At 49.7% G+C, this 26375-nt stretch overlaps 1 protein-coding gene across 15 annotated transcripts in view; it reads left to right on the forward strand.

Annotated features, from left to right (window-relative positions):
* LOC116947509 (uncharacterized) overlaps positions 1–26375 on the forward strand; it is a 134979-nt gene that overhangs the window by 62850 nt on the left and 45754 nt on the right. For 11 of the 15 annotated variants that reach the window (XM_076070643.1, XM_076070638.1, XM_076070640.1 and 8 more), the window contains exons 6-10: positions 797–885; positions 16509–16602; positions 17856–17981; positions 21509–22142; positions 22994–23154. In XM_076070643.1, coding sequence (XP_075926758.1) covers positions 797–885; positions 16509–16602; positions 17856–17981; positions 21509–22142; positions 22994–23154 — 1104 coding nt within the window. The remainder of the gene's footprint in view (positions 1–796; positions 886–16508; positions 16603–17855; positions 17982–21508; positions 22143–22993; positions 23155–26375) is intronic. The other 4 variants (XM_076070641.1, XM_076070642.1, XM_076070639.1 and 1 more) reach the window with 4 other exon arrangements.

Below are 26375 nucleotides of genomic sequence, written 5' to 3' on the forward strand. Positions count from 1 at the left end.
CATAGACGCACACACACACACACACACGCACGTTCAGATACGTTTAAAGAGAAACACAGACGCTCAAATCCATTTCCATGCACACACAGACGCACACATACGCAAATAAACAGTCACACACGCAAAGACGTGCACACGCAGATTCATACCTGCCTGCACATCAATACACAGATACACGCCCACAAATATCCCCCGTATAGCCTTAGCAGACTTTTGGAGGCAATTGCTGTTAGCGAGCACCTATGAAGGTCTGCACGGCACTTGAGGGGGTGTGTTGTGCAACACCACGCCCGGGCTAGTTGCGATGTTTTCACGCAGCACGCACTCATTTAAGGCTGAGTCCTTTCATTTCATTTATTTCATTTATTTGGTATAGCCCTGTGAGCCATTCGGCTCTTGAATCGGGTGCAACCGCAATAAACAAAAAACATAAACATGAACAAGAAAACATCTTAAAGTGACTATGTGACTTTGTGCAAGCAGAAAATCCAAGAAAAAACAGCAAAATATTGCAGGAAAAGCACCGTACACCAACGCTGTGTGCAAAAATCCCAGTGGGATGCAAGTCAAACAACAGCAACCACAAGACAACTTAGATTAAGGCCATCAGTCTAACTCCGTACTTACAACAAAATAAAAACATGGCCAAACCCAAAAAAACGTTTTCGAAATCACCAAAATATAGCCTGCATTGGCCGTGAGCGCGAATCGAACTTGGGTCGCGCGCACAAACACGCGTGCAGTTAAATGATCTTGTATGTCCCCCGTCCCCCCCTCCTCCCCATGCCGCGTGCAGGGTGTGAAGCCGGCGAGCTTCAACAAGGTCGCTTTTCCTGAAGTGAAGGAAATCATCGAGGGCTGCATCCGGCAGAGCAAGCACGACCGGTGAGTGGATCGGCACGGGTGGTTTGTCGCGGGGGGCACAGCCCCCCAGCCCTTGCGCCACGCTCGCGCTACCGATGCGGAAACGTCGCGATGTGGGGGGGGGGGGGGATCCCTTGCAGCGGAGGCCCTGAATGCAGCCGCATCTCAAGACCCTGCTGTAGGGGGAACAGTGGGCATCTTCAATTTGTACGACATTGGTCTGGTACCGGAGTGTCAAAAACGTAGAGGTGTGTCAAAGGTCAAGTCAAGTTTATTTGTGTAAACCGGATAAGAACTCAAGAGACCAGTGTACGTCACTGCCGCCGTCCACAGCAGCAGCCTACTTGACATCTGTGAAAAAGAGCTTTATAGCTCATCGGATCCCTCCAGTATAAATAAATCTTCTGATACTGATATTATTGTTACATACGTGAACTACATACATCATAACAATTAGCAACTCGCGGTCAGGATATCCTCGCACGCGAGGGTGCCCCAGCGGCCTCGGAGAGTCGTGACGGGGCAGTGCGCAATGACTTGGGGTAAAATAAGTATGGGGTACAGCAACGACACAGCGCTTGGCACGCCCGAGTTCGATTTCTGAGGTCGATTTTCAGCCACATAAATCATCCATGGTGAGTGACCTCTACATCAGAACCGGGTCGTGAGATAACCCCCTCCTCGACCCCCCCCCCCTTCTTTACCATTCACCAACTCCACACATTGACGAGTGTGGCGACGCGAGATGAAAACATTGCTTCAACTGTTGTACAGAGCGCAACTCAAACGGAACTTTTTTTCCATGTTTTATTGCTCTTTTGTCGATTTGCCATCACAAAGCCTTCTCATTCATCCAGACAGTGGATTCAGACATATCCGTGAATTAATTAATGGTTTGACACGAGTAAACATCCTACGGGAGGATTAACAGAGGATTGTGCACGTCACGCTAGCATCATCCACGTCACCCACTCGTCATCCGAACCACACTTTGTATGTTTTGGCGAGGGCAGTTCCATGTGATGGCACAAGGCATCCCCACGTTGAACAGTGTGTGTCGCCGCGTCTGGTTTGAAGGGGATGGGCAATGGCTGGTTTGTCGTTGTTCTCTTGACTTTGGGATTAAACCCAAGGCAGCCGTGTAGGGTGGCTGACGACATTTTTCCCCACTACTCTCAGGATCATCTACGAGTTGCTGTGCTTTGGCCGTTGAAGCGCGTTTGGCGTTTACAGCGAATCTTAAGAGTTCTACAACGTGGTCAAAGTGGGACATGGGCTATTTCCAGTGACCCACATTTCTTAAATGCGCTACTTCTGCAAGCATTAATTTTCTTTGTGTTACTAAACAAAATGTTTATTTAACTAACTATTATTAGTTAAGCTAAATGAACCTTAAAAAAAACCTCTGTAATGTAACTGGTGTTGGCCAAACATCTCAATGGTAAAAACTATTCTGCAAATTACTCAATTGGGATTACACACAGCAGAAATGTCGCCCCCTACTGCTAAAACTTGGCAGGACCTTTCTGACAATCGTTTATGAGACTCGGTGAGGCTATACTGGGTAAGCAAGCAAACTAACCATGATTATTTCGTATGATTAGTAGGAGCAGTGCTATCACTCAGGTGTGCGTGCGTTCGTGTTTGCATGCACTGGTTTTCTGCTCAACGTGTGTTGCACAGACCGCTTCCTGTACAGCAGTACACGGTGCTGTTGGGGGCATCACGGTGGAGAAATATTAACTACCTCGCCTGGTATACAGGAGGTCGTGGGTTCGATCCCGACCCCGACGCCTGTATATCTGGAGTTTGCTTGTTCTCCCCGTGGTCGCCTGGATTTTTCTCTGGGTGCCCCTGGTTGGCTGCTATAATAGTCCGACCAACGTGATAAGCCACTTTGTTGAGCTATCATCTGTGGCCAAATCGCTTCTGACAAAGAGCTACATAGCTCAGTGGGCCTTACCTTGGTAAAATCAAAATAGTTGCGTTTTTAGTTTTGGTCGTTGAGCAAATCTCCCCAATTTCGCGACTTTGTAAAACTGCGTGTGCCAAGCTATAATAATGTACGCATATGCCACAGCTAGAGAGAGGTAAAGAGCTCCCATTCGATATGAACCTCACATGTCGCTTACGTGCCGATTAACCAGATCGGCATACGGATATATCCCGCACCTCCGATTTGGCACAGTTGGCTACGCACGGTACGAAAAGTTCTGCATACATACACATTTAAGATCATATCCCTCGCACCCCCCCCCCCCCCCTGGGGAGAATTTAAAATCGAGATTTGCATGGGCTTGTCAAAGGCAACTCACGCGGGGTTGGGTGGCAAGCGAGACGGAGTTGAGGTGCTGGCACGAGGGACGTGGCCTGACGCGACACATTTGTACGTGATCCGGCAGGTAGTTCTCTCCAAGTGAGCAGCTCGTGTTTCACAAGGGTCGTTGCATAAGCGGCTGCCAGCGTTGGTGACTCAGGAGGCGATCATCACTGACGAACAATATGCGAGCGAGTCGCCTTGACATCCAAGATGCGGTCATAATTGCTGTCGGTCTCATGGTGGTTGCATTTTACCATCTGGCATTGTGGTAAAAAGGGGCAAATAAACAGTTCGGGCCTCCATATTTACGTTTTGGCGAATGTCATTTTGGTTCAAACATTTGCCGATGCCTGCACAGTGGAACTCTCTCGCCACGGTGATGAGATGTTAACTACCTCGCCCGGGATGCGGGAGGTCGTGGGTTTAATCCTGACCGTGATGCCTGCTGTATATTTGGAGTTGGCCTGTCTCTCTCTGCCCGTGGTCACGTGGATTTTGCTCCGGGTCCTTCGGTTTATCCCTCCACATTTATGGTATCAACGTGCGTTTATTGTATTTGGCTGCTATAAATTTCCATGTGATAAGCCTATTTGTTAAGGTATCATTTGTGGCCAGGTCGCTTCTGAAAAGAGCTATATAGCTGTGTGTGGGCCTCACCTGGTTAAATAAGAAAAATTGTTTAATCTTTAGTGTAAATTGCCACAGTGATGTGTTTATGGTTGTTATAGCCCTTGTGGTTTTAGTCAGCCTTGTGATCTCAGAATGACACGATTGCGTATTTCTTGCTTAAATATATTTTCTGTTTTGTTATTCGATAGTTGGGGTGTGGAGCGGCGGTGGCACAGCAGGTTAGTGCACCGAACGATGATCCCGGCCACCTGAGTTGGATTCCCAGCCACGGGCTAACGTCGGTTGAGAGTTATGTCTGAACCGGTGCCCAAGCCTCCCCCCCACCCCTCCCTGCCAGTTCACCAATCCACACTGACCAGCATGGAGAGGTATAGCCACACAACCTCCACGGCCAGCACAGTGTGGTGAGACAGTCGTTCAGAGATGGATTGTACGTATGTATGTTGAACTTCTTTCGCACCGGGCGTAGCCAACTGTGCTAATCGGAGGTGCGACCCTGCTAATGGGAGGATTTACAGTAGTATGGAAAAATTGTCGCGATTCAATCCAAGAACCATTTTCGATAGATTGGATAGCACTTCTAAGTGGCTTCGGGAGAGTGATGTGAACTCATAACGTCCAACGTGTACACGGATATGAGAATGACGGTTCTCACCCTCGCGATTGCACGTACGTTCTCGCGAGCTTAAGAGTCTAAATCAGTCGATGCGTTGATATGCCCCTTCGTTGTCGGAAATTGATTTCTCACGTGCCGTGTACAGTAACGCGTGCGGTGACTAATGCGCCATTGGCAGCACATGCACTTGAGTGAGTCAGTTGTCCTTTGCTTCAACTAAACTTTCTTGGGGAAAACCACAATCGCATTATGTTCATTTATATAAAAAAATAAGAATGCATATTGTGAATAAATTGCAGCGATTAGTCACTGGATTGAAGGCCTCCCCAAAGCCGTGTCGGGTTGCAGAGACTGACCATGTTTCAACACGCTTACAAATACCATTCTGTTCCATCTCATTCATCTTCATTGTCAACTTGTGTCTTAGTAGGAAAATCATTGGCAATGACTAATGTCAACTTCTTTTGCGCCGTACGAAACCAACCGTGCGAAATCGGGAGTTGCGGGGAATGGACAACAAACTCTACATTTAACATTAAATAAAGCAACGAAAGTAGGCAACTCTATTGTGTGATTTGGAGGAATCATTTAAAAGTGCCTGGGTGCTGCACATACGGATGGCAGCGTATGAAACAGCGGGGGAGTGCGGTGCGCGATGAACCCTGACGACCTGAGGATTGATTCACAGCCGTAGCGAAACATTTCGCTGGCTGAGAGTGGTCGCCTCCGAGTGCCTCTATTGACTCGGCCTTTAGTGGGATTGACTCAAGGCTCGAATGAGAGTATTATACCTGGTGCAGCACACATTGGGATTTCGAGGCTGTGTGGTGCTTAAACCGCACAGCCGCCCTCGTGCCCCGTCTGTCCCACCCTCGAATGGTACTCATCAGCAGCACTTTCCCCCCCCGGTAGTTTAGGAGCCTACACGGGAATATTTGTACGTAGAGCGCGTGCAATTGCTCATTGGTTAAAGCGGCGAGTTTTTTCTGATTTACAAAGGACGGTTGGTGAAATTTCCGGGCCCCCACTGTTGTCTCATCGGTGCATTCGCTTCGTTGCCATCGTTGTCTACGCCATGAATTGGCCGTCATTCGGAGGCACAATCGGCGATGTAAATATCGTTGAATGGATGAACTGTACGATGTCTTTTTTTAAAGAAGAAATTGCATACCTGTCAACCCCTTATCAGTGCCCTACCTTATTACATCACAAGGGAAAAACACAACCAAATAGACACATTTATTTATTTAATTTTTGCCCATATTGAAATGGCTGTACGCCGTATGGACCTGAAAACTCAATTTCCCTGTACAGGAATACGGGCTAAACCGTATGGGTTGACAGCTTTGACTGTTTAGATTGCAGAAACGAAGTTGAAAAGCCAAGACTAACACTTAAACAAATATTTCTCAGGATAGCTGTGATCCTTAAGAAAAGAACCAGTAATACTGGTCACAACAACAACAACCGCCATTCGCCACTAAGTGGCAGTGACGTCACCACGACGCTTGTGCCAGGCCATGTGCACCTTGAGGCCACGTGAAGTGTCGAACGCCCGCTGGCAGGAGGTCACGGGGCAGACCCAAGTGCCACGGGTCGACTGACTAAGATGACTGAGATGACTGGCTGATGCACCACCTGTGCCCCCTACTGTGCCAACCTGCTGTGTTTTAGCCACCCGGCGCTCCGCTCGTTGTTGTGAGCGTCGCTCCTCCGCCCTCTGTTGTTGTTAGAGGGCGACTGCCTCCAACTGCCCAGTAGCATCCTTCACGAGCCTCCTCCACAGAGGCTGATCTTGACACCGCTGGTACCGGTCATCGGCAAGTCCACTCAGCTCCACGTCCTCCTGTACCACATCACTCCATCTCTTCTCTAGCCTGTGCCGCGCCCGTTTAGCCCCCTCGATCCGGCCGAACAAAAGCTGTTTCGGCATGCGGTGGCTGGGCATGCGGGCTACATGACACAGCCAACGCAGCCTTGCCTGCTGGAGGAGCTCACCGATTGGACCTTGCCCAGATCTTTCAAGGATTTGTGAGCTCCTCACTCAATCCAGCCTGGTTAAACCCAGGATGGATCGTAGGCAGGCTAGCCTAAATGTTTCTAACCGGCGAAGATCTTCCATTAGGGGGATCCACGTTTCGCAAGCGTAGAGAAGGGAGGGAATGACCATGGCCGAGAAGACCTGAAGCTTAGTGCCAGGTAGCTTCCACACAGCGTTACGCAACCGATGAAAAGATATTGCCGCTCGACTGATTCGGAGTGAGACCTCTGGTGTTAAACTGGAGCCGGTCATGAGCACACTTCCCAGGTATGGGAAACTCTCCACTCTCTCCACAACTGCCCCATCACCGATTGGGAGTTGTGGGGGTGGAGTGTCCGATGGTACGAAATACCCAGGCAGGTGCTTAGTTTTGGTGGGGCTGATGGTAAGGCCCCATCTCTTAGTGACACGCTCCAGTCTCAGCAGCAGCGTCTCCAACTCCTCCTCTGGTCACAGCGCACAAACACACACACACACACACGCCGTGCATGCATGCACTGTGCGCGTGTGTTGAGAGAAGGGGTTGTGGGTGTCAGCAAGTAGATAGGTATGTTGGCGGGTTGGGCAGGCGGGTTGGTCGAAAAGTTTTTTTTCCCCACCCCTTGGCTCGCAAGCCAGGGGGTCGCCGCCAAACTCGTTCCACGTGACGGACGATGCGTCGAGTTGTCGACGCCGGTGTCAATTCTTGCACGCTCGCGGTTAGCGCCGCCGCCGCCGCCGTGGATTCGTCCCGATGTGTGAAATCCTGGAGGATTCCCACGAGCTATGAAGCTCTTTTTCACAGATGTCCGGTAGGGGTGGGTAACGTTGGAGCGATCGAGGCCGTACGCACACGGGAGATGGAACAAACCAGAAGCTGCAAAAACGAGATGTGGGGAAAAAACCCGATTTTGAATCGCGACCGTAAATCGTAACGATCCGTTAGACCGTACAGGTGATGCACCTAGAATGCCACCACCACTTGGTGGTGGCGGTGGTGGTTGTTGTTGGTGGAGTTATTTACCGAAGGTGACACGACAGGGTGTGTATATATACACACACACATTAGGTCAGCTACGCACAATGCTGGCACGTTGTTTTAAATGCACTGTCGTTGTACATGGCCAAGCTATTGCGTTTAATACATACGCACGCACGTGGTGTTGCAACAGGGGTGGAGCGTTGCATCGATGCAATGATTAATGCCGATTCTCGAAGACCCGCGGAACGCGCATCGAATTGCGGCGCGCGTAAGAATTTACGTTTTCGTGTGCGCTTTGTGTCATCGGTTCGTGCGGCAACTCCAGTCACCGAAGACCGCTCCAGTCACCGCAGATGGTTATTAAAAATAAATAATTTATTCTTGCAATGCGTCGCGATGATGGTGGGGGTGAGGATGGTTGTGGGAGGTGAGTAAGTACATCATGGCATGCCGAGACTCCTGCACTGACGTCTGGATCAAAGTGAAGAGCCCCCCTGTAAGCCTGACGCACGTAGGGTTACTGTCTTGGCAGGCGGCGGTCGTGTGGTGACTGCAATAGCTGTGGGTGACTAGCAGAAGGAAGGAAGCGATGACCTGTACTACGGACGTGTACATATGCAAAGACAAAGATCCCACCCCGCCACGCCTCCATAGCTTGGACAGGCTGTTGAGGCAAGCAGTTTTAGCTAATACCTATTCAGGCCAGAAATGGCATTAGGAGGGGGTGGCGTGGCCAGTACCATGCCAAACCACCTTTGTCTCCCCGGTAGTCATTTAGGGAAAAGGGGCTCCCCACCTATGTTGTTATCTACTGTATTGTATAAGCAGCAGCAGCAGCCATGGTCTGTCCACTGCTGGATGAAGGCCCCTCCCCAAGCCGCCGCCGCCACCATAGTTTGTGGTTTTTCAACGTGGCCCGTGCGGAGGGGACCGCCCCGGGGGTGGGGGTGGGGGGGGGGGCTTGGCACGTCCTTCATCTGCCACCGTTGCTCGTCTCCATTACAAACCACCATCCGTTGCAGCGACTCGTCCTGCTCAAGCCGAATTCTCGCCTTTGTTTAACGGCCATTGGTTCGTCTCTGCGATGCGTGGTCTTCCTGTCTCCGTCTCTCTCGGTGTCATTCCTTCGCCTGCTACATACAGGGCTGTAATGCGTCCGGTGCCATATTAACCTTTTTTAAAATGCCCTGCTGTTGTGCAACACTTGTTTATGTATCACAGTAAACCAAAGTTATATCTGATCTCGGTGAGATTTATAAGGCGGGTTCGGGGTGTTGTACTCTGAGTGTCAACGCGACCTGTTTTTTTTTAGACAGGTTCAGGCTGCCGCTTATAGGGAAAAGTGTGAGAAAGGTGTAAATCGGTGGAAACGTGATTTCCATCCGGACCGCGAACCTTCCCCGTGATCCTAATCAGCTTTGTAAAGCCGTGCCCCTGCATGGCGAGATAAGCACGTTTTTCCTTTACCCCTCTCCCGCCCCGTAGAAGCACCGTAGTGGCAGTGGGGAAGTGCCCACGCTCAGCTAGCTTCGCATAAAAGGACGCCCGCTGCCCACGACCTGCCCTCGTTAGCTTTTTCTTTTGGAAGGTGCCCCCCGAAAAAGCCACCGCGCCCCCCCCCCCCCACGCACTTTCCACCCCCTACCAAATGCAGACGAAAGAGTGGTGGGCCAGCTGGCCATGGCTCGCCCTGTCACCGTGACTTTCCCGTTGCCGCGGTGGCAGTTCGTGCCAGCAGCGGCGGCGGCAGTGGTGGTGGCAGGAGGCTTCTTCTGCGCCTCCCAACTTCATTGCCGGCGATTTGGTCACGTGGCTGGGGATGCTACGCGTGTGTGCAGCCACCGGACGATTTTGGCAAATTCACTCGGGTGATGTGGATTTTCTAAACCGGATGTGGCTTTGGTCGTGTCCTGTGCAGTAGCCATTCGGGCGGCATAATTACTTATTTATATTCTTATTCATCCACGCATGAAAGCCACGCAAAGTCATTTTTATTTAAGATGTTTTCAGCCAGTTTGTTTGCTCAAGCGGGAGGAAATCGCCACTCCTGGAGACAACCCTCCATACTCGTGAGGGGGCAACGCTCTATCCCCCGTACAGATTGAAACAGTTGGTAATTAGTCCACTTGGTGGACTTCCTCCTTCTGGAGAGCCAAGGTTTGGCACCTCGATGACCAATCCTGATATCTGACTTGCTCTCTAGCAGCATGGGCAGGGAAGTACTGCCCCCCCCCCCACCCCCCTTCTGCGTGAGAAAGGAATCTCAGAAGTACTTCTGTGGTGTCCACTTCTGCGGGATATCCTCTAACACGGAGATTGCACTGCTATATTGTGATTTCCAAGTGGCAACTTTGATCAATGTGGTTTTTAGTCGTCATCCTCAGCCATGATCAATCCACTGCTGAATGAAGGCCTCCCCAGGCCGTCGCCCGCCATCTGTCGAAGTCTCGCTCTGCAGCAACCTGCGCGGTTCCTGCACCGGAATGTGATATAATCGCTCTGCCTCCCGCGGTCGACGTCCTCTCGGGTTTCTCCTCTCACCGTTGCAGCCGCAGCGCAGTGTCCCTGACCCAGGCCATTACGAGCCCCTACTGAGCCACCCCGAACCGCCTGTGTCTCGTGACTCGAGTGTTTGTTTGGAAACACGGTGCGGAACAGAAGCCTTTTTTTCGCGAAGCAAGCTGAGCACGTGGCTCCAGTTTGTCGCGCAAACTGGGAACGCGCGCGCGTGTGTGCGTGTGTGTGTGCGTGCGTACGCGAGTGTGTGCATGCGTTCGCAAGGGTACACCGTCCTATAGGTGTCACCGATAACAGGCCACGTGACCAGCGAGAGCAGCCGAGGTCAGTGGCGCGCAAGGGCTCGAGTTCCCGCGCCACTTTGGGGGAAAATCTTTTTTTTTTTACGAGCAGTGCACGCAGCGAAGTCCAGCGCTTTATTGTTGTTGTTGTTGTCATTGCGGCAACGGCTGGCTTTAGTTATTGGCCGTTTTTAAAGTAATCGGATCGAGGAGGGGGGCCGCGCACGCCTGTTCCTTGTTTGTGTTCAAGCCATTGGTAACCACCACCGCCTTCGCCATTGGAGCGGTGTTTGGATTGATTTTTGCAAAAATAACACGCTAATGGGGGTCGTGTATTTTGGTCTCGGCCTAATTATCTCATTGACGTGTCGTGTAATGGAATATATAAATAAACGGTCGCTCGTGCGCGCCCGCGTGCCCGCCTGCCACACCGCTGCCGGGGGACAGTGGTCCGTGGCAAGTTTTACGCTGAAAACCACCGAGTTTTGTTTGGCGTTTCGGTTAACGCCCGAGTGGCGCGCGCGACCTTCCTCTTATTTTTATTGCGGATTAAACGACGACGACGACGACGACGACGACGACGACAAAACACACATGCCATGCCGAACGTGACGTCGCCATTCGCTCCGCAAAACGACAACACGGCGCAGTGGATGCAGCACGACGTGCATTGGCGCATCGCCCCGAACGCGACCGGCATCCCCGCGTACGTCTCGTGTTGTGCGTGGGTTACGCGAGCCCGAGAGGCACTGATGTCCATCGCATCATTCCTCCTCCTTCATCCGCCTCCCCCATCTAGCTCCTATTCCTTCCTCCTCCGCCGTTCGCAGGCTTCCTCCAAACGCCCGCCCCCACTACCTCCTCTTCCTCCCGCTACCGGCTGTCATCTCAAGATATTGCTCTTTTGTTCACACGCGGTTGAGGGAGCGGTGGTAGTGGTTGGGGGGGGTGGTTGAGGAAGGTGACGCTCGGTGGGAAACATGAGTCACGGCGTTGGGCCACCGGCACCCCCCCCCCCACCTCCGCACAGGAGAGACTTAGAGAGCTGTGATTGGCTGTAAGGTTAGGGGAGAGGTGGTGGCAGGAAGGAGTGGGACCAGAACCCTGAAGCATTGATAGTGGAGCCCCGGGGGGCAGGTGGCGAGGGGGGGGGGGGGTCACAACCAGATTGGCGAAGAAACGTGAACGTGTTCGGGATTTGCCCGCGTGGCGATGTGTCGCAGTGACAGCCGGAAAGTGGTGAGAATTACCGTGGAGAGGTGCATGCTGGGGGAATTCAGAATTGGAATCTTTATGTAGACTGGAGGAGGAAATCTAAGGAGCTATGAATCTCTTTTTTTTCACAGAAGTCCACTTATGGGCAGGGGTCAGCGAGTTACGTCAATGAATAATACAAACAAACGATGTTATTAGACCAGATTGAGAAAAGGTAAGCAATTCGCATAAATCTAAAGTATAGAAGTGCGAATTGCACAAGTACATACATTCTTGCCGAGGGCAATCCCTGCCAAATTGCACCGAGACTGGAAGAGGAACGCATGGATGAGAGAACACGGGCAAGTTAGAGGCATTGCATTGACCTCGACAAAGAGTAAAATGGGCTTTTGCAGGGCATTTCCGCTGAAACGTATGCTAGCTGGTTGTTTACAATAACGGTAGTGACAGCCGGCGGAAGGGAGCATGCTCGAGAGAAAGTCTGTCGTGTGAGATGGAGTGCTTACATCGGCGTGTTTTTTTACAGGAACTAACTCTGGGTATTCTTAGTTTTTTCGGTAAAGTCACGTTGAAGAGAAACAACAAAATAACAAAATATATATAAAACAATAAAAAATTCTCACGACGTTTCGACCATAACTCAAACGGTCATCATCAGGTGTGTCGGTTTGCATAAATTTATTTTGAAAACGGCATATTTATTTATATATATATAAAAAAATTTTTATTGTTTTATATATATTTTGTTATTTTGTTGTTTCTCTTCAACGTGACTTTACCGAAAAAACTAAGAATATGAATTACTGCAGTCACGAAAGCTTTAAATCAAAATTTAACTCTGGGTAGTTGCATCACGGAACATGAAGTGTGCATACGCTTGTCTTGCACGTGGGGCACAATGCTGCTGCTTCTGCTGTTGCAGTCAGTTACCTGTCATGATCCCGGTGAGACAAATTCAATTTACACCACCAGGTGAACAGGGGAATGTGATAAATCTGGTCCAATGTTTCGGCTGCCGTGCTGGGAGATAGATCCGCACCGCCAGATTAGCGCAGGTTGGCTACGCACGGTGCGAAAGAAGTTCCACACACTCGCATACAGATCAAATCGAACCGGCGGTGACCCTCTGTGCTTGCGAATCGAGCGCGTCCCCGGGTCGACTCGACCAGTACGTCAGTTGCTACCTGGCGCGGCATGGTCAATGTCCCATCGAGCTTGGGGATCAGCACTTGAACAATTTATTTTTTATTTGACCAGTTAAGAAGGCCCACCGAGCTGTTTAGCTCTTTTTCAGACGTGACGTTGCTTGCGCAAACGATAGCTCAACGAAGTAGCTTATCACGTGGAAATGTATCGCAGCCAAATATTCTAAACGTGTGATGTTGACTCTCAGCGTGGAGGGAAAAACCGACCGGAGGATCCGGCGAAAGATTCACTCGACCACGGGGGGGGGGTGGGGTGGAGAGAGAGAACACGCAAACTCCAAATATGCAGGCATCAGGATTGGGATCGAACCCACGACCCCCTTTATACCAGGCGAGGTAATTAACATCCCGCCACCATAGCGCCCGGTGGCGAGTGTTGCTGGCCCCCGACAATAAAATTGGCATTTACATAGTGTTCCTATGCGACCGCATCTCAAGATAGAGACACTGTCCAAGGTGTATGTGCGAGTCTACAGATACTTGTACGAGACCGATGCTCTCCGAGTCTGCAATCAGTGCGAGTCTGGATCGCTGCGGTGTCTCTCGGCGAGTTGTATTCATGTACGTGAATGCATGTTGAACTTCTTTCGTACGTAGCTGACCATGCCAATCGGTGGTGCGGCGGAAAGACAACAGCCTAAACACATTTGTGTAAGCGGGCTAAAGTGTGAGCTCGCATCTCAGGACGCTTTGCGGACACGGCGAACATTTATTTGTTCGGTCCCGTTGGTCGTAGGCAAAATAGGAAGAGGAGGCTCTTGAGCTTGGAAATGATGAGCAGGGCTTCCAAGAAGGTCCACGACATTCGGGACTGCAAGGGAGTCGATATCGGGACCTTAATGGATGCTCACAAAATAGCGCAAACTAAATTTGGTTTCGTTTGCTGCAGCGTGCACCAGCACTGCCTACTTCCATTTGTCGCCAAATGCGTACAGCTATGAAACCAACATTCTCAGCTGTTATCCATAACAATGGCCATGCTTTATTTGGCAGCCGAGCCCTCATTGAATTCCAAATTTTCCACGATCAAGACCAGCGTCGTGTATTTGCGGTCTGGAAAAACGTGCTCGTGTGTGTATGTGCGCACGTTCGTGCACTCGAAGGCAAAAGTTGAGCGGTACGGCGCATATTTATTCGCACTGTATCCCTAATGGGATTTCGTGCCGCTTGAGTAATGGATTTTTTTGTGTGTGCGTGTGCATATTCTCTAATTGCTTAATTGGAACGCAATGAGAATTCATGTTGTGCCTATCTGGCTTTGTCTGGCTGCAATAGCTTGCTGCGAATTGATTTCTTTTCCTCGAGCATCGCAGGAGCTGGGTGTATATGCCGTACGCTGTTGCGTGCTGGGGAGAGGGGAATGCGCCTCTGTTTTTGAACATTTATTAAAATGAGATCGCGAATATTGTATGTCTACTATGGCTTCAGGGCCACTTTTTGAAAATATATCTTGCGTTTTAAGCCTTTAATGCAGTCTTTTTTTTATTATTATTAAAGCTGCTATATTTATACCCACCGGCAGGGTTTGGCCTGCCCAGTACTTGGATGGGCGAACACCAATGAAATCACATGTGTTATAGGCTGCTTTGCTGAAATTACGTTGGTCAGCGGAGAGCAGTGCAGTGAAACCCATCGTTGCGCTTCTAAGTTGCTCCAACATTTATGCTCGCCGCCTTCTGCAACTCGCACTGCCCCCCCCCGCTGATCCTTGCACAACCTAGCCCCGTAAACCTTATGGCACCTGCTGTAAGTGCATGGCCGATCGTTCGATCGAAAGCAACCGCTTGGCTTCCGAGGTCTAACGACGGGATCGGGCGATATTCAGAATCGGCGTCTTTGTTTAACCTAAAGCTATCAAAATTTTTTTTTATAAATTACCAGGTAAGGTCCGGTCCACTGAGCTGTATAGCTCTTTTTCAGAAGCGACCTGACTCCCGCAAATGATAGCTCAACGAAGTGGCTTATCGGGTGGAAATTTATAGCAGCCAAATACTCCAAATGCATGTTGATTCTAAACGTGGAGAGAGAAACCAGAGGACCCGGAGAAAAATCCACATGACAACAGGCGTCGGGGAACCTACGACCTCCCGTATACCAGGCAAGGTAGTTAACACTGTGGCGCGCCCCCTTACACTGGAGGAATGCGACGAGCTATCAAGCTCTATTTTCTCGCACAAATTTCAGAGTGGGGTACGATCGAACGCAAACTGACGGCCGGTTGGCGAGCAACCAAAGCAACTGGTGTTTACGGAAAAAGGTTCCCGGGCCGACCCGGGAGCGAGGTCACATTGGCGCAAAGGGGACATTTATGGATCCCCCCCCCCCCTCTCAGGGGGTGGGGGGGGGGGCTCAGAAATAGCGCCAAGCAGATGCGGAAAATTGGGTCAAGAGCGAGGCGGTGAACCGTGTGTGGGTCCATCTCCTTCCTGTGTTGGGAGCGGCGACGGAGCATCAAGTCGGTCACCACCACCCCCCCCCCCTCCCAATGACTACGGTTGTTGGAAAACACTTGCACCATTGTGCGCGCTTGTGCTCTTCGGAGTGTTATCGAGTTTCTGTAAAAAAAAGTACATTTTTTTTTTTTACACAGCCATCGTGTAACGATATTAGTCATCGATCGCAATCGAGATAATGAAACCAGCGGTCCGATACATCTGCCTCGTGGGCATTTTACACATTTAAACAATATTTATTCGTTTTATATATATGCAACTAGCGGTAATTACCCGGCGTTGCCCGGGTAAAAAATATATTTCAAAACTTCTCTTAAAAACATTACATATACATACACAGATACTAAGCTATTGTGAAAGCCCGGTGGGCCGTTTGTCCATTTCTCCACCAAAAAAATTATAGGAGGCTTGCAGAAGTCCAAAAAGTTATAGAAAGTGGACGGTAAATAGTTGATATAAAAGGTTTCTGAAAATTGTTGACCCTCCCCCCCCCACCCTCAAAAATATTTTTACCCCCGCGTAGGTATATAATACCTACACACCCTACATACAACAGAGTAAGTAGTATCCATTGAGGCTGGCAACATCGGGGTTTTTTCCATCGGGTTTTTCATTGTTTTAATTAAATAATTGCCATGATGAATCCACGGCTGGATGAAGGCTTCACCAAGCCCCCGTTATCTCTCGCATATCCGAAATGTAATTTTTGTACAATAAAACATTAAACTCTATGTGTTCACACACGTGTATGTGTGCGTATATGTATGTTGAACTTATTTTGTACCGTACGTAGCCAACCGTGCTCATCAGAGGTGCGGATACAATACAATATAATGGGGAGCGGTAGTGTTGTGGTTAGCGTGCTGCGCTGTGAACCCGGCAACCCCAGTTTTATTTCTATCGCGGCCAAAATCAGTGACGATTATCTGAACCGGTCGTGGGCCTCCCCGAGGTCGACTCGGCCTCAAATGAGTATCTGGTGCAATGTGTACACATCGCCACACACTGCCTTGTGTCCTGTACCAGCCCTCATCGGTGCTCGTTCACAGCACTTGCCCGAACAGTTGTTGAAGGTTCTATGGGGACTCTTTGTATACGTGCAGGGGTCAGGCATGCATGTATAATTTGCACTATCATTTGTGGCCAGGTCGCTTCTGAAAAAGATCTGTGTAGCTCAGTGGGGCTTACCTCGTAAAATAAATAAAAAAAAGTGAATTAATCCGTAAGCGATTTCTGCACGCGTAATTCGATGCGCGTGTCGCGTGCGCTTAAGAGACACCTTTTTGACGTCGACGATCAACGGATCCGTGGGATATCTTTTTTAACAACTAGTTGCTTTGTAAAATCCTACCGATGACACTCGGCCGTGCTGCGTGTTCCCCGCTGCCCCCCGTCCGCCCCACAGGTATTCCATCAAGGACCTCCTCAGCCACGCATTCTTCGCCGAAGACCCCGGCGTGCGGGTGGAGCTGGCAGAGGAAGACAACGGCATCAAGACGGTAACGGACCGCGCTTCAACGGAAACGCTGTTCGGAAATCGACGCTATGGTCGTTTTGCTCCCGTAGCTTCCCCGTCTTGGTTGGCGTTGCGGCCGTGGCCGTCCGGAATGCTCTTCCTTTCCAATGTTATTCTGAAGTCACCGGAGCTGTGTGCGCTTTTAAATCTAGATTGAAAACTAATTTCTTTAGAACGGCTTTTCGTGTTCTGTTTGTCCTTTCCCCGTACACCTCCGATGAGCACAGTTGGCATCGTATGGTGCGAAAGAAGTTCAACATACATACAAGGAAACATCTAAGAAACTAGGCTAGGCTACTTGCACCGCCACTGCCGCCAATGAATGCCTAATACTTGTTTGGTAATAGTAATTTGAATTAATAACGTATTGTTTGTATGAATGTAAGTGTTTTTAGTTCTGTCAGAAGACCCGCGTGTCGCACAATTGAATCTGGGCGGCGCACACTCCATATTTTAGCGATGACAATTAATCATTTTCAATTTACAAACTGTTCTTCATAGCGGCATAACAATGCTTTGAATCGTGGATTAGTAACGATTGTTAAGGTAATAATGCATGAATCTGAACGCACGTGTAAGAATATATGTACCACAAAATACGTCGTCACTTTATTATTAATAGCACTTCCTGATTTTGCGTCACATCAACCTGCATGTCGCCACATCGCTGACAGCATCGTCCATCCTTTCTCGTATCCGCCGCTTCTCAGCCTTCGCCACCTAACCCTGCAAATCGCTTCGATTGACGTTGCTTCGACATCCGTCGGGGTGTTGGTTGTACAGGCGACCCCCCCCCCCTCCTCGCACCTATCACATAATTGGTTCCTGGACGACGGTCAGCGAGTAGAGCCGTCGTAAATCGAATCCTTGTCTTCCATAGGGCGCAATGTTATACATTGGGGTTCCGTTCCTGGAAACCCGTTACGTACCATAAAAATACCAAAATTGACCACGAAAATAAATGAAAATAACCCTAACAAACATGTATTGTAACTAAATATAACTTTTACAAACATTTATATCAGTAAAAACAAGCACAATTGAAAATCCTTAAGTACTTTTCTGCATGTGCATCACATTTCCTCTTCCCATACTGATGATAATGAAGGTAAGTCAAAGCGTCGTAAGTCGGGTGTCACCTAAAAATAATAATCGCTCCCAATGTGCGAGTGACAATTTATTAACACCGCTTAACCCGAATGACAATTGGGAATGATTCTTCCCAATTGTGAGCAGGTGATGAATCTGTGGCTGCGAGTGGAGGACCCCAAGAAGCTGAAGGGGAAACACTTGGTGAACGAAGCCATCGAGTTCAGCTTCAACCTGGAGACGGACCTCCCGGAGCAAGTGGCACAGGAGATGGTGAGGGCGGAGAGCGGTCAGGAGAGAGAGAGCGGGGAAGAGAGAGAGAGAGAGAGCGGGGAAGAGAGAGAGAGAGAGCGGGGAAGAGAGAAAGAGAGCGGGGAAGAGAGAGAGAGAGCGGGGAAGAGAGAGAGAGAGAGAGCGGGGAAGAGAGAGAGCGGGGAAGAGAGAGCGGGGAAGAGAGAGAGAGAGCGGAGAAGAGAGAGAGAGCGGGGAAGAGAGAGGGAGAGCGGGGAAGAGAGAGAGAGAGCGGGGAAGAGAGAGAGAGAGCGGGGAAGAGAGAGAGAGAGAGCGCGGGGAAGAGAGAGAGAGCGGGGAAGAGAGAGAGAGCGGGGAAGAGAGAAAGAGAGCGGGGAAGAGAGAGAGAGCGGGGAAGAGAGAGAGAGAGCGGGGAAGAGAGAGAGAGCGGTCAGGAGAGAGAGCGGTCAGGAGAGAGAGCGGGGAAGAGAGAGAGAGAGCGGGGAAGAGAGAGAAAGCGGGGAAGAGAGAGAGAAAGCGGGGAAGAGAGAGAGAAAGCGGGGAAGAGAGAGAGAGAGAGCGGGGAAGAGAGAGAGAGAGAGCGGTCAGGAGAGAGAGAGAGAGAGCGGGGAAGAGAGAGAGTGCGCGAGAGAGAAAGAGAGATTACGGGAGAGAGAGTATGCGGGAGAGAGAGTGGTGGAGAGAGATAGAGCGGGAGAGAGAGGGGGGAGAGAGCGGGGGGGGGGGAAAGAGGCCCTTTGTTCAACACACGGCCGGTCGCTCACTGCTTCGCGGCACATTGCCTGGGTTCCGTGGGGCGGGGGGGGGGTACGCCTTAAAGTGGTTATGAAGACAGCGGGCGGTCTGTCCCACTGTTTTGGACGCCATGAGCGATTGACTTTACAGCTCAATCATACAGGAGGGAAAGAATAATGAAAAATAATTTCTTGTGATTTCTTTTTTGTCTCTCTCGGACTATAATTTGGCACAAATTTGCAAGAAGCTATTTTTTTGGCTTTTTAGCTCTTGCTGAGCTGCTTTTCTTAGCAGCCAGTGCTGGTTTTCCTTCTTGTTGTTGTAGCTACGAGTAACATTTATTTTCTCTGGAATATGAGCAAGAAATAACAAGGCCATTTGACCCAATGCAAATTATTGTCGATTTGATGAATAGCGAACAATAATTTTCAGCCCTTTGTCAAAGCCACTGCTGCATGAAGGCCTCTCCATGTCACGTCACTCGTGGGGGTCGTTGGACCGTACTCCACTGCCGCCGGTCAGTGCCGGTTGTCCGGAATTGGTTCAAGTATCGCTCGCCACGGTCGGGAGTTGAACACAGGTCGTCCATGTTCATGGTGTAGCGTGCCAACCGGTCATTCCACCACTGTGCCGTTTAACCGCCGGTAGTGCAGTGTAACCCTATAATTGTTTTTCCCCGTATCAGTTACTTTTTTTTGTAAATTTATGATAAAAAAAGTTTACTGCCGTTAAAAACATGTAATTACCACCACCACCAACTGAGAGGTAGGCCGTAGATATTAGATATAAGGAAATGGAAGTTGTAATTAGGTTGGAAAGCAGAGGTTTAGCAGTGCAGTGTATGAAGCGTGCTATTTGAACTCGAGCGCCAAAAATAATAAACCGCACAATATGCACGTACATTTGTTGAACTTCTTTCACATCGCATCACCATCCCAGAGGGATTCCGAAATGGGTCGCGGCATTCCATTACCAGAGCAAGGTTGTCACGAATAATAATTTAATAAATACAAGCGTTAAAACTCTTTTTATGTTATTCCAATTCTGCTCTTGGCATTGTCATCAGGCATTGTCCTTTTTGGCTTTTTTATCCCACCCCCCCCAAACCTTATTGCAGTCGTGCTGCTGTTGTGACACCATTGGTCACGACACTGCAGTGTCAGTTTGGAGCTCTGGCAGAGACGTGCAACCTCGTGTTGGAGAAGGGCCCGCAGAAGTGGCTTTCAAAGAGTTTGTTCTGAGACCATGTCCCATGACCTCTTTTATCCACCTTCGTGGTGGGGGAGCGGGGGTGGGGGTCGGCAGCGGCTACACTTTATCCACTCACCCTGCCTAACATTAAATTCAAACTAATAATTATTTGTATTCTCTCGCAGGCGGATTTCACTCAATGGAAGTGAATGCGTACATTTTGACGTGACAATATTTATTCGCTGCACGTGTCGGTGTGTGCTGGGGCCCATCAACTCGCCAAGCTTGAAGCACGGCTTTTAATCACAAGGTGGCTGAGACCTGGAATCGTATCCAGGGTCTGCGTGGTGCTGCTGGCTCTGTTCTCTGAGACACGAACCCCCTCCCCCCCCCCTGGTTCTCGCTTTAATTGCCCACCAGATTTACCAGCGCCGTGGGGGAAGGAAGATGAAATATTTGGCCGTACTGACGTTTCCGCGTGTGTTCGTGTCATCAAGCAATCGCTCGTACTTTGTTTGACTTTAATAATGATGAGTAGCAAATTAATTATATTTAGTTATTCATGAGCAAAACTACAACTATCAACTCAGTCGTGAGACAGCTTGTTTGGTAATTTTAGTTCAATGCAAATCAATAAATTACTGAACCATTAATTTATTGATTTATGAACGTATTTATGGCTTAAGAAACACATACACACTACTGTGCATGCATTCATCATATTTCGCCATGGCCCATCGACTGCTGGATGAAGTGGTCGTCATACCTGTCACGATCCAACAATACATCCAACTCGTGTGCGTGAGCCGATTTCATCGTCGGCTCCACGCTCCAGGGTGGACGGTGTTCTCGAGCGCGGTTCCCTCCTTTGGCTGGCGCTCTCTCTCAACCACCGGCCCGTCGTCTCTCCTGGCGACAGCGTCCTGAACGGGGGGTGGGCAGTCGCTGTGCTCCGCAGTCAAAGTGAAGCGACGTCTCCAACCCGCCCCTTGCTACGTTCGCTCAAACACGCCGCCCCCGCCCCTCCTCTCTCTGTCTCTCGATGCGAATTCCTCGCGTGCACCTTTCCAATCTTCCTTGTGCACCCGTCATTCACTTTTCGTTCCCGTTTTCTTCATTGGCAACTGCTTTTTGTGTTTACAGTAGAAGTCCTCCTCTTAACGACGGTTATTGGTTCCACGAATCCGGTCATTCATTTATTTGGTCTTTTAGCGAATATTGGCAATACATGTTAAAGGATGAATTCGTTCAGATACCATCGAAAGTTACCCTTTTTCACCCAATAAACGTACCTTATAATATTTAAACAATGGATATGATTACATAAGGATACTACCAACATTATAAACACATGTTAAAAGAAACGTGGTTAATCAATGCATTGATTCATATTTACTGTCATTGCCAGGGGAATGGTCGGTAAGTGAACACATTGGGCTCTATGGAGGCCCGTCGTTAAGCGATTAGTCATGAACAGGGGGTGGTCGTTACGAGGGGTTCGACTGGAGTTGTCCTTCCCCCGCACCTCCGATTAGTACGTTCGGTCTACGTACGGTGTGAAAGAAGTTCAACACACATGCACACATCAGCCTCTCTCCTTTTTCTCTCTCTCACACACGTAGGTGAACCTGAGCTTCATCCACGAGAGCGACGTGAAGATCATCGCCAAGTCGATCCGCGATCGCGTCGTGCTCATCACGCGCCGGCGTGAGCAGCTGGGCGGCCGTGCCGACGAGACGATCCCGCAAACGTCCGAGGACGCCCAGCGCTTGGCATCGATGGCGGCCGCCGCTGCCGCTGCATCCTTCACCGTCGGACAGCAAGTGCCGTCCACCTCGCAGCAGCAGCAGCAACAGCAGCAGCAGCAACAGCAGCAGCAGCAGCAACAGCAGCAGCCAACGCAGTCGTTTGGCCAGCCCAGCTCCGCGGCCCAGCCGCAGATGCAGTCGGCGGGCCAACCTCAAATGCAGATCCAGCCGAGCTCTCAGATGCAGCAGCCGCAGCCGCCGCAGCTTCAACTCCACCTCCAGCAAGCGCAGAACCAAGGTCAGGCGGCGCAGAGCCACGCGCAGGCCCTGCCGGCCGGCGTGACGGCGTCGCAGGCGCCGGTCGGCATGATGCAGGGCGAGTTGGGCGCGCAAGCGCAGGTACAGCCTCCCGGGTCGCAGGTTGCCACCGCGATGATGGCTCAGCAGCAGCAGCAGCAGCACCTGGAGGGGGAGCAGCAGCAGAAGGAGGCAGGCACGATGGCAGCCGGTAAGGTTTTGCGATTTTTGTCGCTCGTTAGCAGTGCAGGTGTAATGGGGCCCGTTGGTTAGGCGTGTCACTGATCTGTCGATTGAAATATATTTTTTCGCACTCACGATGCACGGCATTGAATTGTGTGCACGCGCCAAGCGAATGTGCTTTTTTTTAGGCAAACGGCGCCGACGAAATTCCACGAAGCAGGTGGAAACGGCGAGAAATAATACAAACGAGAGGGGTCAAACGAGACGAAAAAATAACATTCTTGATTCCCATAGTGACCAACCCCCGCCCCCCTGCCCAAAATCGCGATAATTGCTCGCGATGCTGGGCAGTTTAAAACGTTGCTCGCCCGGTCGGAGCGCTCGTGAGTGGCGTTTGCCTGAAACGAGTAAAGGCATAGAGCGCATCGAGCGGCTAAAGAATCGGGATATGCGGCGAAAGCGCACGCAGCTTGGCAATCCGTCGGACGTTTGCACCGGCAGGCGGTGTGCGACACAGCGAGCTCGCCGTCGTCGCTACGCGCTTGCCCGTGGGCCTGTCCTTGGGTTCCATCGCGACCCTGACGCCTGCTGTATATTTGGAGTTTGTGGTGTCTCTCTCCCTGTGGTCGTGTGGATTTTTCTCCGGGTCCCTCCAGGTTTTTCTCTCCACGTTTAGAATCGACATCACGCGTTTGGTGTATGTATTTGGCTGCTGTATATTTCCATGTGATAAGCCTGTTGGTTGAGCTGTCATTTATGACAGCCAGGGACGCTTCTGAAAAAGAGCTACACAGCTCAGTGGGCCTTTCCTGGTAAAATAAAATGAAAGGTTTCTAGTTTAGTTTGTGATCGTCGGGACTGACCGTGCGTTTTTTTTAGCAGATGCGGAGGGGGTGGTGGCGGCTGCGGCGGCGGCGGCTGCGGCAGGAGCGGCGTTGGCGACGATGCCCATTCCGACATACGCAGAGGTGGTGAGCGGAGGTGTTCTCTTGCCCACGACAAATGCACAAACGCAGCAGCAGCAGGGGCATCCATCAGAGGTACAGACAGCTCCCCCCTTCTTACCGCTAAGCCCACAGCCAAAGTGGATTTGCATCGCGTTCTTGAGTCGAAGCGTATAAATATATACGCACTAAAAGACAATCGATTGAATCGAATGAATGGAAATATTGACTTGAAGCTTTCGTGACTGCAGGAATTCATATCCTTTGGGTCTTTCGGTAAAGTCACGTAGATAGGTTCAAAGAAAATAACAAAAAAACTACAACTTTTCGATCACAACACAAGCGGTCGTCTACAGGACGATGGGGGGAAAGAAGACGACCGCTTGTGTTGCGATCGAAATGTCGTCGTTTTTTTGTTCTTTTCTTTGACCCAAAGAATATGAACGGAAATGTGTTGAGATAATCGTCCCGGCTCGTCCTATTGTCTGGCTGTGCGTGCCTTTGTCATCTGCTTCCTTTTAACACTCGCACAGTTTAAAAAAAAAAAATGTATTTCTTAATGTTTCCCCACTCTCTCTAAATCACTCTTCAAAATCTAGAGGCAACACTGGCCTGTTCTTTTTGTGTTTGGATTTCCACCCCTCTCTCCACACCACCTCCCCCACACCCACCATTTCACAGAATGTCATGGTGGTGTCTGGTAAATATTTTACATAACGTCTAAAGCAGCCTGGCTGGAAAATACTTTACTCCTGCAGCCATCATTATCATCATCAACAAACACTACTGCTGTTTTGTAAAATTGAAAAATCTACAATCACATAACGTTTTGGAGCACTGAAATTGGCCCTCCTTCAGAGTAGGGAAATCGGTGAAGAGGTTTCAACACTGCTGTCAGTGCAACGTCTGAAATTTATCTCACGTTATCTCCGTTACACACGCAAAACATTCTTTATACCAGACACAAGCATCGTTGTATATATTTTTTGAAGCGTGAGCTTTATTTAATTACAAATTTCGTCAAAGTCAACCTACAAGTTTGACCATTCGAAAAAGTTTTAGACGGTTGGAATGTTTCACATATGCAACGCATTACACACGCAAAGTAGTAGTAGTTGTAAAAATTATAATAAAAAATAATAATACAATGATGCATGACGTTAATGTCAGAATGATGATATCCGTGTCCTGTGAATGCCTGCGTGGGAATTGAGTACGGTGTTTTGGGCGCTGTTGTTCCAATCGCTCTAGCAACCCCCCCGGCTGTACAGTGGGCAATGCCATGGATAACGACCAACTGAATGCCACGTTCCTAACAAGTTCAAATGCGAGGGAGAGCATAGCCAAGGGCAGCCTATGAAAGCGTTTAGCCACCTCATACGAGAACAGGGTCTGACACTGCTGATGAGACGCTGTCATGTCAAAAACCGGTCCAGAGTTTGCTTGCACTGCTGAAATAATTCGCTCCCAGAAGGCTGTGGAGGGTCCGATGGATTGTGTAGTAGAAAGATACATGTATGAAAAAGTACATTGGCTACTCATCTGCTTTGTTACTTAAATTCTCCACATCAACGCGATTGAATTATTGAGTTTTTTTATCACATAAATAAACATAGAATGGGGGTTTGCACAAAACGCCTCTTCGGACGAACGTACGTAAATGAATCAGCTGCCCCCCCCTTCCCCCGGGATGAAACAGGCATAGAACAATGTGTATTTGGAGGAGGCCGCCGCCCGCATTCCATGGGTGCTGATCAATCGGAATTTTGTTCAGCCGAGTCAGCAGGTTGCTGCAAGGCGGGCAGGCAGGCAGGCGGGTGAGTGAGTGCTGCGACGGTTCGGCGAGTTGAAGAAATCCCGCAGCGGCGCGTGCGGAGAGAGAGAAGTCCAGAGAAGGAGAAACGCTTTGGCGCAAACCCGGAAAACCGCACTCGGCTGTGAAAAGCTGGCGCGTTCAAGCCATCCAGCAGCGCTCCCATGGTTCTTTTTTTTGTTGTTGCTGCCGCAGTACGAGAAAGAAAGGCTACATTTTAGTTTATCGTTTCGAAGTCTCTGGATTACATTATAGCCCTGGCGTCCGGCCACCGCCACCGGCCCCTTTTTCTGGAAAGAGATTTGAGGACCGCCGTTTGTTGTGCAATCGCGTTGGCTCCGTGTGGTGCGAAATAAGTTAAACGTACATAAGAACAGCACGGTTGCACAATGTCCAGCACAGTAATGCTCTCTAGTTTCATGCGACGAAGATAATGGTAAAAAAATATAGATGGTATTATGCTTATTAATTGTATATTTTTTAAATAGATTTTGCATTGCCCCATTCTTTTGTAAATAGTGTAGCAGATAAGCATGGCAATTGCTCAGCTGTGTTATTGGGCGGATGACAATTTACTTTTTAAACATCGACCTTGCCCGCAAAAGCTCCAATTCATAAATTGAAACTAGGTGCAGCTGTTTGGACTTCCCTGGACAAAACATACATACGTGCAGATTAGCCGCTTGTATAACACACGTGTGTGTTATGCAAGCGGCTGCAGTGAGAGTGGTGCCAAGAATCTTCAAGCATTTGGTTCGAAACGTCCCGTCAACTTGCCCCCTATGTCGCGGCACACCGTGAACTGTCAAAGCCCAGCAAAAAAAAAACATCATCACACCAGCGCTCCCAGTCCATTGGCTCTCAGTCCCAATACCACATCGACTCCAAAATAGATGGGGGAGGGGGGGGGGGGAGTTATTTTGGGTTAGATCGCGTAAATATAAATCTGTCGTTAAACCCGCCACCACCCGACGCAGCCAATTAGTGTGTTTGTCACGTAGGCAAAATGTGAGAAGTAAGTTACTAGTTCAGCACACCGGTGCGTTGGGGAGTAAACCCATAGCATTTATAAATCGAGTGCTGTGACATTTCGCCAGTAATTACAGCCAGCCTCATCAGGAGACAGCAAAAATTGACATCCTCCTGTTTCGGTCTTAAATAGACGGGGGATAAATGTGATGTCACTGTGAGCCAATCAGTTGCGAACTAACCCAACAAAAACACCTTATGGATATAATATTGGTTGTGAAAGCCTACGTGTTAAACAGACCACATGGACTGTGACATCTGCCTCACTTGTCTTAAAGATCTGCCATGGATTCACCCTTGCCTACTTCGTCCCTTCTCATCTCACTGTGCTCCTCTCCGTACACTCACCTCCTTGTTCCCAACCCATCTCACTCTGCTGCCCATCATGCAGCCCTGCTACATTTCCCCCCTCGTCTCTCTCTACTCCCCACTTGCATGCTCTCCACTCCAGCAACCAAGGCATTCTGTAAGAATT

This window comes from Petromyzon marinus, chromosome 30 (genome assembly GCF_048934315.1).
Source record: "Petromyzon marinus isolate PM22_M1 ecotype Great Lakes invasive population chromosome 30, UKy_Petmar_22M1.pri1.0, whole genome shotgun sequence".
NCBI classification, from domain to species: Eukaryota; Metazoa; Chordata; class Hyperoartia; order Petromyzontiformes; family Petromyzontidae; genus Petromyzon; species Petromyzon marinus.